Source organism: Cornus florida, unplaced genomic scaffold, assembly GCF_030987335.1.
Source record: "Cornus florida cultivar Cherokee Brave unplaced genomic scaffold, ASM3098733v1 CherokeeBrave_3.0.0_Hap2_Chr08, whole genome shotgun sequence".
Classification (NCBI taxonomy): Eukaryota; Viridiplantae; Streptophyta; class Magnoliopsida; order Cornales; family Cornaceae; genus Cornus; species Cornus florida.
In genome coordinates this window covers 46,428,497-46,441,527 of record NW_026775578.1, presented here as the reverse complement: position 1 = coordinate 46,441,527, position 13,031 = coordinate 46,428,497, and the positions used below count along the sequence as shown (strand labels likewise).

Genomic DNA, 13,031 nt, shown 5'->3' with positions numbered 1-13,031 from the left:
ATTTATTAATGTTATTTGGCCATTACTCTCGAGACTTTTACTAAACGCGACCCATGCATTGTTCACGCAAACATATAGCACACCAAAAAAAAAGCAGAATGTCTTCTGTTTGGATCTAAGAAATAGAGAAATCCAAGGGAGAGGGAGAGAGCCACCAAATTGATTCACGTGACTGCCATGAAATTTACAACTAGCAGTTTTACCAACCAATTTCCGCATTGTGATGCTCATTTGCAGGTTTTCACATTGTCCAAATTATTATTAAGTTATGTTTGGCTGATATGGAATTGGAATTTTAGAATTATAATTAGAATTGATGGAATTGGAACAATATAACTTAAAAAATTAAATTAAAATTTTCTCTAATTCTACTGATTACAATTCCAAAAATGTCGCCAAACACAGCGTACTACTGTTTTGGTTGTTAATACGGCCTCCTCCTTTTCTTTTCTTTTTTTCTTGAGATCTTTTACTCAATTTGGCACATCTTGCTTTAATATCAACTTATTAATTTGAAATTGTTGATATGGTCACAATGAACTAATTCCATTCCAAAGCAAGGTGACTATACTAACCCATCATTTTAGAATGGTGATTAATCAATAGGCATGTGACCGTGGAAAAAAAGAAAAAAAAATAGACATGTGACCTAGCAGTATAAGGTTCCTACGTCTCAAAAAGAGGTCAAGGATTCGAACCTTAGTGGAGACGGTGTGTGTGAGTCCCAACTAAGAAAAAAAAAAAAACAAATGGTGACTATATTATGCTAGAGGATTGTTGATCAATTGATTGGGTTTTTTGGGTACTGTGTGGATCAACAACAGTATATATGAATAAGATGTGGATTTTTAGAAGCATAGAGAAATGATTAGAAGCCTCGGCAAGTATAGAAATGCTATATTCCAATAATGTCCTTAGAATCTCAACCAAGTGATGAAACGATTTTTATGTCTTTTTAAGATATTTATATAGATTTGGGATTATGTTGTCTTTTGATTTTTGTAGTTATTCGATAACTAATTCCCAATAACCAGAAAGTCTCATAAACATTTGGTGATAAGATAAAAATGCAAATAATTTTGAAAGATAAATTTAATTTAAAAGCTAGAATTTGCATAATTCAATTTAACTGAATCTCTCCTTTGTATACAAAGTTAACATAAAATCACATAGTCTCCAATTATATATATATATATGAGTAATTCGAACCACCTGTGTACTTAAGAGGAGTTTCATATCTTCTCTCACAAATTCTACAAGATAGGTATGATGAGTATAAACATATTGCAAATTTGCAACACAATTGAAATACATTTCAAATTTTTTTAAATGATAAAATATAGAGCACTTTATTATCGCCACTTTATTATATTATAATTAAATCTCAGTTCTCATGGAAAAAATAAAAATAAAAATTATAAATAGCATAAATGCTTTTGTTCATACAAACATATAGCAGACCCAACATTTGTGATTGACCTAGTATATAAGCAGACGACATCTTTTTTTATTTTTTGAAAGAATCAGGAGAAATTATAGCAATGACAGCAAATTTCCATATTTAACAACTCAATTATTCTCCAAGTAATTACTGTCGCGTCGAAAGCCATTAACATTTTTGTTTCATCCTCTCTGCTTTTGTCCCATATGAATGGGGTGGTGATTCAGTAGCAGTGGACAGCAAAATGACTTCGTTACGCATTTCATTAGGAACGGCAAATTTTTTGATACATCACATTCATGCATTTACGACGGTGTTGATACTCTTGAAAAGTGTTGTATTTGCTCATAGAACCTGTTTGATGCCGAATGAAGCAAAGTACACAGTAAGCAGGTGTTCCCGTCCCACCATTCCTAGATTTGAGGGCTTCTTCCAAATGGGAGGGGTATCTTGGTGGAAGAAATGAGAGACTCCTCTACAATACAGTACTCGTTGCTAGCTCCACCAAGCTAGCTATATCCGATTTTGGTTGGCTTTTCACCCCTAGCCACAAGTCATCAAAAGTGCAAAATATATGAAATTTTTATTTTTTTTATTTTTTTAACATCACTTAAAATTTTGATAAGACACAAACAACCCTCCTAGTTGGTACATCTCCCGCTCTGCAATGAACTTGACCAAAAGTTATCACTTCAATTCATTACATTTAGTTCTTGTGCATTGACTAAACTGCTTTATATGCATGCGAGAAAGAAGATGAAAGAAAGGAACAAAAAAAGAAGAAAACCTTCAGGACCATTTGTGAGTGAAAGAAACAAAGAATTAAGGATAATTTGGTCTTTTCCTTATTGAAGGTTTTAGAGCTAAAGAGGAGATTGCTGGAACACAACAAATAGCAGCTCCCTATATAATTTTGACCACGATCAAAGAATTACTTGCTTGTAAAAGCTAATAGTTTAAATAACAAATTCAAAACCCAGCTTATTCGTTGGATGATAGTAAATCTGACATTTAATAAATGTGACCAATGTATTAAATCAGAATTGGAGTAGAAAAAGTATGACCTAATAGAGAACTACCACAAGCAAATGCAGAATAAATCAAAACTAATTTTGGCTGACAATATTTCCATAAGATTAAAGAGTGACATTACATAATGAAGATATGAAGAAAAAAAAAAACTAATATAACTGCACCGCGACTTAACTTGAGATATTCGTTCCAAAAAAAAAAAACACTCATCATGAATAGATTCTGAGAGAGGGCATGATGGGCGGATACAACTACCAGCCCCTGTCCACATATAGATGAACAACTAATACTCCTACCATCATCACTACTCTATACATGGCAACAAGTTCTTCTGACCAGAGAAACAACAGTAGCAACAAAAATTCGTATATACTACAAATCGACTAAAGATTTAGATAATTGTCCATGAAACACTAATTTATTAGAGCTGATAAGAATACACGACAGACATTGAACTACCTGCCGGTCTTACCCACAAGGGGTGAGCTTCTTGTTGCCGGCGCCCCGAGGATTATCGTCTTTCCAGTCATCCCATGCCCTCGCCTTCTCTTGGGCAGCATCATCATCTTCGTCCTCTTCACCTGGCCTCAACATCCGGTTGTCCTTGTGCCATGCTGAATTGGCTTCTTCTAAGAACTTGGCATTTCTCTCCTGCCATTTATTCATCATCTCCATCTCCTTTAACCCAGCTTCCTCTATGCTCATAGTAGGCAATCTAATTCACCCCGAAATAGGAAAAAAAAAAAAAAAAAATGTCCGATTAACATTGTATACGATAAGTGTTCCCTTCTAACTACTCAATTATTGGTTTGTTAAAAAGCATGGAAATATACCTGAAACCAGGCTGGAAAACCTGTGCTTTCATCCTTTCCCTTTCACTTGTTAGGCTTCCTCCAACAACACTTGCTGGTCCAAATATCATTGGCTGGTGTTTGTGTTCATGTTCCTGTGAAACCTTAGCTCTCCCTTCTAAAACATCTTGAGCAAAAGTAGCACATGTAATAGGCGGTGCTGGTTTTGTATATCGAGCTCGAACTGCCGCGTTACGATGCCAATCTTCTGCTCTCTTGGTGCGCTCATCAAGAATAGCCTGCGAAACTTCCTCTTCTCCTTCCTGCAAAAGAAAAATACAGCATTAGTACCTCCTAAATCTCTCTATTCATTATAATACGAGCGCCTGACTGGCCATGGTGTGGGGAAAAGAGGTGGTGCTTTTATAAAAGGAAGAAAACTCCATAACAATGTAAACATGATAAATGAGGTTGTGAAGGGGTTTAATTCTTCAAGAATGGATCCTACTATGGCTGTCAGGATTGACTTAAAAAATGCATATGACTGTCACGGCCTTCTCTCTTTAATTTGCTGCAAGATTATGGCTTTGGTGGAAGATGGATTCGGTGGGTAAGGGTGTGCCCTGAATCACCCTAGTTCTCTATCCTTGTGAATGATTTCCCTGCAGGTTTTTCTCAACCTCAGAACGGCCTCAGACAAGGGTGTCTTCTCTCTCCCTTATTTACTCGTTATTGAATTTTTTCTGGTCTAATCCAAAAAGAGGTTGATGCTGGGATATTTTAGTTTTGCAAGGCAGCCCATCAGGTTGGGATAGGCTTTTCCCATTGCTTGTTTTCTAGATGATTTGCCGATTGTCTCCAAGGCTGATGCTGGTACTGCCAAAAGCATTGAAAACTTACTGCAAACCTTCCATTCAGTTTCAGGATTGGCAGTCAACTTTGATATAAGTGGTGTTTTTTTCAGCTTCAGTTAGGAGGAAATGGGTGCTCAAAAATATTTTGAAGATGATGTTAGGGAAAAAATCTTAAGCATTCCTGCCTTGACGGATAAAATCAGTAACTGGAACTCCATAAATCTCTCTTTGCCTGGAAGAGTGGAGCTCATGAAAACTGTCATCTCCTCCTCCTTTTATCATCGGTGCTATACCTTTAAGATTCCAGCCTTCTCCTCCTCTTTGATTGACAAAATGATGAAGTATTTCATTTGGGGAAGTAAGGAGATTGATACGAATATGCATCTTGTGAATTGGAATCAGGTGACCAAACCTATAGTAGAGGGTTTGGGGATCAGAAAGGTTAGAGAAGTTTATAGAGCAGCTAAAGCTACTTTCCTTTGGAATTTTATTCAAAGAAAAGACAGTTTGTGGATTGTCTGGCTTAAAGCTAACAAGGTTGTACTCCCTTCTGTGTGGAGTTGCAGCAACAGAAGCAGGTTTTCTATGTTCTGGAAACACCCGCTGGAGATTAGGGATGATCTTGTGCCTATTGTGTAGTTCAAAATCGGAGATGGTCAATCAACCAATCTATTTTTGGATCTTGATGGTAAGGCAAGTCTCCAATTCAAACTTTTGGTCATAGAGTTGTGAGATGGTATGATTTGTCAAAAATTGCAAACATTAGGGATATTATTCAAAAATGATACTTGGCAAAAGCCTAGGTTACTTGCTCCCAATGCACACCATTACTGGACTCAAATTTCAGCTACTCAGATCCAACAAGACTGACAAAATTGTTTGGAAACATGGTGCCATATCATTCAAATCAGTTTGGAAAAATATGAGAGGCCTTCACCCCCAAAAAGCCTGGTATAAAATACGCTGGAATCAGAGTAGGCCTGCAGCTTGTCTAACCTCTTGCTTAGTCCTTCAGAACAAGATACCTTCTCTGTCCAATCTGCAGTTAAGAGGGTCTCACACCTGTGTCTCATAATTGCTTCAAAGTTATGGACAAGGTTGAGCATCTGTTTTTTGAATGTCAGTACACTTCTTATGTGTGGAGATGGCTGTTTGATATCTGCCACTGGAATTGGGATCAATTGGTCATATGGCCTCTGACAAAGTTCAAAGCTGATACCAAACGAAATAAATGGTGCAGAATGTTGTTTTCCTCTGTTGTTTGGGGCATTTGGTAACAGCAGGAATCTGAATCTTCATCAAGGAGATGCCCCGAGTGGTACTCAATTGGCTGGAGGATCTTTTGGGAAGTCGGTGAATTGGGAAGAATCCACGTCTGATGTCCAAAATTGAATAAATGAGTAGTGCTAGTCTGGTTCTTTTGTATGCCTAGCCTTCTGTCCATTATATAGATGGAAAGAGGTGTTGTGATCATGTGTCGTGCATTGTTGCATTGTTTTTAGTCATCTTAATGTTATTCTGAGGGTGGCTAGAAGCAGTGATAGTTTCCTTTTTCTGTTTTTTTATTATTTCTGTGTTAATATATACAAACCAAAGGCATACTTCTAATTATTACTGGAATAATAATTACCAACTCACCTCAGATATCTTCAGAAAATATTACAAAATAAACATTTAGACAAGTAAGTTCAACTATGATATCTACAAATCCAAAATGCATAAAACTTTTCCTCAGAGTTGATGCCACAAAGATATCATTATTAAGCAACATAATTCATGTTGGCAGAAATACAAAGTTTCAGCAAACATATGATGGTCAAGCTTCCAGGGCCCATGTTAAATTTTTGTTGAGGCTGAAGTATTATATAGAAGTAATAAAGTAATCGTGTAAATCATTAAAATATGGAACATTAAGAAAACAGAACAATCTTTTCTTCCCTTCTTTTCCCAACAATAGATACTTCATTAAATCTAATGAACCCCTAAAAGAAAAACCCTCTAGTCATAAAGGTTTTTCACAACGGCTTCTTAATGTTATCCGAAAGTTCTCTAAAGAGAAAATTCCCTGCTATAGAGAAAATTGGAAAGTTAAATCCATTGGAGATCATATTTTAGAACCTATCCTACTTAATTAACTCAACAAAGCCTTTCGCAAATATTTCCCAGCACCTACATGATTTTGTTTCCCCATTTTCAGTTCAGCTCTACTTTGGAATCCTTTCTGTATCACATCCCAAGCCATCTTATATTTATTCCCGACGTCCGTCTGCCTTCATTTTTAAAGCTTTCTATTATCTTCACAGAACATTCAAAACTAAATAGTTCATCCCAGAAGGTGGATTTATTGGTCTTTGTTACACATGGCCAAACTGTCTCAAACAACTCATAATCGCTAAAGCAGCTCATAATGCCTCATGTTATAAATTGATGACACCACTATCTTCTCTTTATGCGCTCACTAGTTTCATCCATATTACAGCATATCCACCTCGCCATCCTCATCCTCTAAACACATTTTTTACATACTTCTTGGTAGCCTGACACTTCGACAATCCGGTCACTTGCTCAATCCTAACAATTTTTTTAAACCTTCCTATATCATTTTAAATCTATTAATATATATACACTTGCTCTATCCCTCTTTATCAAAGCAGATGCCAGAAAGAGTTCAAAACATAAATAACTGCACCTTCCATTGATACATTAATTTGCTAGGTTGGAATAAACAATCTCCCAGATCACAACTTGTGTTTTAAAATTTTAATGTATGTTAAGTTTGTAAAGAATCTTCATTCCAAACCTTCTAAATCTTTAGTTATTTACATTTAAACTTCTTACACAGAAACCAGAATCTCTAACACCTCCAGCCTGCTAATGATTCATAGAGACAACCATTCTCAAATAAAGTCATCGACACAAAGAGACAAAGAAGTCCAAAGTGAGAGCAAAAAAGTCAAACTCTTACATGCATCCAGATCCAGTAACTAACATAGAACAAAGATCTGGGATTTGAACCATCTGGTTCTTTAACTCGTCCAACTCAGGCAGATTGTTTCCATTACCACAACAGAAAATGATCTTTGAATAAAACATTAGACTTAAACAACGGAGCAAACCAATTGACGGTTTTGTAAGCTTCTACTGTCCAGGAGCAGACCAATTGATGGTTTGTAAGCTTCTACTGTCCAGGCCAGGCCAGTCCCGGTATCAAGTCACTGGTTTTGGTAGACCCATATGTTCCAACAAGTTAACATTTGATATTAATTAGCAAAGAGATGACAATTGTCTATTCCACCTAGAACGGATATGATTTTAATTCAAACAAGTTGCTTATACATTTCTATGGGCATCCTAGAGCAGGTTCCATGTTAATAGACCCGAGACGGGGAGAATTTTTGGAGTAAAAATTCAATCTACCAAATGTGACCTCTTACATTAAATGCAGACATAGGAGAATATGACATGTCTTGCTCTTGTCCATGTATCAAGTTTTCAATTTAGAGACAATTAGACACTGCTTACTTTGTTCCAGATGATATGTTCAGGAAAAGAACAGTGAATTATGAAGTGGCGAAATCCAAAATAGAGATACAGAAAAATCCATTTCACTATTAATATATAAGAATATTTTCAGTGACCACAAAGTAAGCATAACATTACCTGTAATTGCTTTTCCTTTACGGCCGAGAGCATTTCGTCCTCTCTCTTAAGCATTTCTAGTAGATCAAAAGCCTAAAATAGTTTCACAGCAAGAAAAATAGGTTATGAATATGTACAAATGATCACAAATAAGAAACTTGGCATCACAGTAAATATTAAATCTATTAGACCAACCTTACAAAGAGCCAAAGAGATGGTTGTAAGCCATGCCTGCACAAAAATAATACTATCATCACAAGGAAACTGCAACATTTCATTATAATCAAAAAGTAGAATTGTTTGAACTTATATTAACGTGAGTACTGATTGGACTGTGCATTTAATTCATGAATTAATATAATTATTATGTGCACCATGTTTGTTAGATTTATTAATACAGAATCGACAAAGGAACATATAGTAGTAATTGATAAAAGCAACTCAATGGCTTAGGTTAAGTTCCCTTAGCACAAACAAAAGAAATTTGTACAGGATCACATTTGGAGGAACAATGGTATTCACAGTCGGAATGAATTTGGAGCACCATTTAATGGCCAAGTATGGATTATAAATTAAGGATGACCTAAATTGATATAATGTCACAATAACAACTCCAATTGTGAGACAACAAAAAAATAAATCCAAGGATTAGGGAACCCAATCACAGATCATAAATGTCAGTAAACCATTAACTAAACCCAGAATAAGAAATATGGTATAATGTTACCATGGATTGTCAATTCAAAATCCCATGCAAAGTTGAATTTCATTTTATCAGTAGACTTGCAGAGTGGAGAAACCTATAACATTTGCAAGACCATATGGTGGTTTTATACAGACAAGGACGATATCTCGGTATGAGCCAAGGGATGGTGTGGTATTTCTGGGAAAATTTGGCTGTATGAGCCAATGCAGGTAACAGTTATCACAGTGGTGGCGTGATGCAGTGCAATTACTAATGATGGTTGGTGGTCAGTACGGTGATGGCACTAATTGTTGTAGTTCTAATAATGGTGGGTTGGCAGCAGTGTACCAATGACAATGGTTCTGCTTTTGCAGTGGTTTGCAGTTTTTTCTCAGTAAGGACTACAGAATGTGTTAATTGCTTCGTAATGGTGGTAGAGAGCCAGTAATTGAACACTATCCTATAATTATCAAAGATTTTACACAAAAATCCAATTAAATTGCTTTAAAACTATTCCAGCACACACCTAATAATTGCCAATTAGCAGAGGAGGTGATAACGGTGAGCTAAAGATTTTTATTTTCTTTTTTTGTAAAGCAGACACTTTGTGTAATATTAATGCCAAAGGTTATATCTGTCTCTAGTCTTCGTCTCCCATCTATTTTTTTCTTTTTTTAATGATAAGTAATGGTGAGGTAAGATGTTACATACTAAGCAAAAAAATTAAGGCTTAATACAATAGCTTATATAGATAATAAAAGTTAATTCTTAATTAGAATTCATCAAACCTCAATACATATATTGTTTGTATCACAATAGCCTGGCAAAGGTGATTAACAGATTCAAAGACTTCATTTTTCATAATTAGTACATAACAGCTAACCTCCCTTTCTTCCTCTCCATCATCATCCGACAGATCCTCATCTCCTGCCTCAACAGGAGTAGATAAGGCGGAAGCCTTGGTTGAACGCCCACGTCGCTCCTTCCGCTCCTTTATCTCCAGCAGCTTTGACTCTGCAGCTCTTTGGCGCTTGAACCTAGCTATCTGAAGTGGTAACTTTAAAATTAGAACTAAAACATAACTAAAAACTCCCAATGCAATCAATTTTGAGTTGCACAGAGAGTTAGAAGTTATCATGAAGAACATTAAGCATAATGAGGAATGCAGTAACAAACAACACAAATAAATCTATTGATAATAAAATTCAATGCTACCTTCTTTGCTCTTCGATCTGCACCTTGTATGGAAGTCTCTAATTCCTCTTCAGGCACAAGCTCTATTGCCTCACAAAATGATATGAATTCCTGAAAACATAGCAGTATAGAAAATCTTTATCGTCAACATGAGACATACACTATTTAAATAAATAAATAAATAACAAATAAAATATCTTTGCAGACAGCAAAATAAGAACACCAAATGTCCAAAGGCTCTATTTACAAGCATGCTGATATTTAAGCTTCAACACAGAACATTTTTTACCTTTAGCTTTGCCTGTGACATCTTAACGACTTGTATCCTATCATCCTGTGCAATTTTCTCTGTCAACTCAGCAAGATAAAATGGAACCTGACATGAAAAACTGTCAGTATCTGCCATATAAATCACATCTTGTAAAACCAAACCGAATTGAAACTAACATCTATGCATTTGATAATTTTAATTCAAACATTATAAAAGCTAGGAGCCTTTTTCAAAGTGTAAAAATTCAAGAGAACTGAATCTCCCATCCACATACAAACTTCTTTTCCATAATAAAAGGAAAAACACAAAGAAGAAAGGAACAAATATTAATTTATGTGACTAATTTGACATTGATGTCATACTGCAAATAAAAATTAAGTTATAATGGCTTTAAGCATGATAACAAAAATCAATGACTAATGCATGATTTTATTGTGATAGACAGCTATCCATGACCGAATTGTATCCTATCATCCTGTGCAATTTTCTCTGTCAACTCAGCAAGACAAAATGGAACCTGACATGAAAAACTGTCAGTATCTGCCATATAAATCACATCTTGTAAAACCAAACCGAATTGAAACTAACATCTATGCATTTGATAATTTTAATTCAAACATTATAAAAGCTAGGAGCCTTTTTCAAAGTGTAAAAATTCAAGAGAACTGAATCTCCCATCCACATACAAACTTCTTTTCCATAATAAAAGGAAAAACACAAAGAAGAAAGTAAAAAAGAAGAAAGGAATAAATATTAATTTATGTGACTAATTTGACATTGATGTCATACTGCAAATTAAGTTATAATGGCTTTAAGCATGATAACAAAAATCAATGACTAATGCATGATTTTATTGTGATAGACAGCGATCTATGACCCCTCAACTGTTATCCTAGACTTGCTATATGATTGAATTAAACAGTTGAAGAAAGATTAATAGATCACTGAGACATAACAATTTTAAATCCATCACTCTCTTTCTATTTTAAAAAGATTGAGGCATCTTTTTTCCGTTAGTAACACAATTAGTGACTAAGACGCATTTAGAAGCACCCCACAATAATGCCCCTGTTCTGTTACATTTGAAGGTGAGAGAATATGTGATACAATATGACACCAATAAAGTCCTATTACCGAGATAGTACATAAAAAAAAAAATCAGTCTAAAAACTATTTGGAAAATTTAGGTCTTGCTGTATGGGGTGTCAAAGTTTTGCTGTTATTAAGATGCCTGATATATTAAATGATGTCCCCACTTAAGAAAATGAGGGCCTTCCCCTGTAGCAAATTTAAAGGATAAATTAAAATTAAAATAAAAAGAAATAAGGAAAAAAAATAAGGGCCTCCGTGGTTTAGTTTTCTGAGAACAAATTTATGTTCTTACAAGAATTGGAAAAATAGAAAAATATTTGAAATTCATTTAGGTTGACAGTTTTCTAAAAATTGCACACTAAAAATTTTAAAAAAAAAAAGGAGGCTCATTTCTTAATCTGAATACAATTCTGATCTAGAGTTCTCGAAAACTATTTTCGAAGAACTGAACCAAGCAAGCCCTGACCTTGAATGTTACAATTCACAACGGACCCATTCAGTTCTCAAGCATTCTAATTTCAAACAAGTATGATATTTCTGTACGAAAATAATGCTTGTCATATGAATTCTAGATCCAAAGAATTCTAATCATACGAGGAGTTAAACACCAAAACCCAATTACTATTACTGTACATTAATTGTGCAGTTTCAGCCAATCAGAAAATAAAATTATTGTTATTATTTCTCTTTTTGTGGGTCCAATAGCTGCCCTACGAACAGGGCAGCTCTCCCCTACCTAAACCCCAGCTCAAACAAAAGGAGGATTCAATTTTCAGCTCTTTGATTCAACTACCTGGAGACTTACATAACATGTACTAGGTTCAGTCTATCCATGACATGTGAGGTTAGGCTAGGGTTATCCCAGACCAATTTACTTGAGCAGCAGATGTATTGAAAACTTAAAATTACAAACTTTTATCCGCCACAAATACATAACACGCAAATAGTTGTGGGGCTGGAAATGAAACAGAAATTTCGCCAATCTACAAATGAAAATATATATATATATATATATATATATATATATATATATATATATATATATATATATATATATTTTTCACGCTTATAAATGCATAAACGACCATTATTACCAGAATATATTTGAGGTTAGTGGTGCTAATATCATCCTTCGTCTCATTGGTGGAAAACAACCCTAATTTGCTTATCATATTGTCGCAGTGTTGCAAAGCTTCGCATCCCTTTTTCACAGTCTCCTGAAAAACCCACCAAAAAAACCCAAATGAAATCATCTGACATATGTAAATATATATGTGTGTGTGTATACATATGGGATGAAATTACATGATCAACGGCAGATTCGGATGCCAATGAATGAATCTTTCGAGCCTGTTCGAACAGAGCAGGCAGAGACATCTCTTCCATCTTCAATTCACCCATTGGTGATCTCACCGGAATGAAAACCCTAGAAATCAATAAAGGGTTTAGAAAGAAGCTACTAATAAATCTCTCGAATCTGAAACTATGAACTGAGAACGGTTCGCGAAGAAGAGGCTAGATTGATTGCGTCGTTGGCCTCAAGCGAATGTTAGTGTTGGCCGGGTTAAGAGAGGACACGTTAACATATACAAAACTCCGCTAGACCGACTTAAATTTGATATGCAGTCAATTTGACTTAGTCGGCCTATGTGTTCGGTTGAACAGTTCGGCCCAAAAACCATTATTCTTTGACTTAGTTTGTTACAATCAAATTGACGGTTTAGTTGCATCAAGTATATTGTACTGATTCCAAAATAACTGTTCGCGAAGAAGAGGTGAGATTGATTGCATCGTTGGCCTCGAGCGTGTGTTAGTGTTGGTTCGGGTTAAGAGAGCACACATTAACAAATACAAAACTCCCCTAAATCGACTTAAATTTCATATGCAGTCGTTCAACACTTTCGCCCAAAAATCATTATTCTTTGACTTAATTTGTTACTATCAAATTGACAGTTTAGTTGCATCAAGTATAGAAAAAAATTAAAAATAATAAACCCAAATCTTACAAACACAAACCCAAATCTTATCCTTC

At 35.2% G+C, this 13,031-nt stretch overlaps 1 protein-coding gene across 1 annotated transcript; it reads right to left on the bottom strand.

The window, feature by feature from the left end:
- Positions 1-2,537: 2,537 nt before the first annotated feature.
- Positions 2,538-12,572, bottom strand: LOC132271596 (PP2A regulatory subunit TAP46). The gene is made up of 9 exons (XM_059773037.1): positions 12,305-12,572; positions 12,094-12,216; positions 9,926-10,012; positions 9,658-9,747; positions 9,326-9,487; positions 7,953-7,988; positions 7,779-7,850; positions 3,307-3,587; positions 2,538-3,188 (listed from the first exon to the last, which is right to left on the bottom strand). Exons 1-9 carry the CDS (start codon positions 12,398-12,400, stop codon positions 2,942-2,944), a joined length of 1,194 nt encoding a protein of 397 aa, XP_059629020.1. The 5' UTR covers positions 12,401-12,572; the 3' UTR covers positions 2,538-2,941.
- Between the last annotated feature and the right edge of the window lie 459 nt (positions 12,573-13,031).

Coding starts and splice junctions, on each gene's coding strand:
- LOC132271596 (XM_059773037.1), bottom strand. CDS start 12,400: ATGGGTGAATTGAAGATGGAAGAGATGTCTCTGCCTGCTCTGTTCGAA. Junction 10,013..12,093: donor CTAACCTCAAATATATTCTG/GTAATAATGGTC, acceptor TTTTCATGTCAG/GTTCCATTTTATCTTGCTGA. Junction 3,189..3,306: donor GTTTTCCAGCCTGGTTTCAG/GTATATTTCCAT, acceptor GGGGTGAATTAG/ATTGCCTACTATGAGCATAG.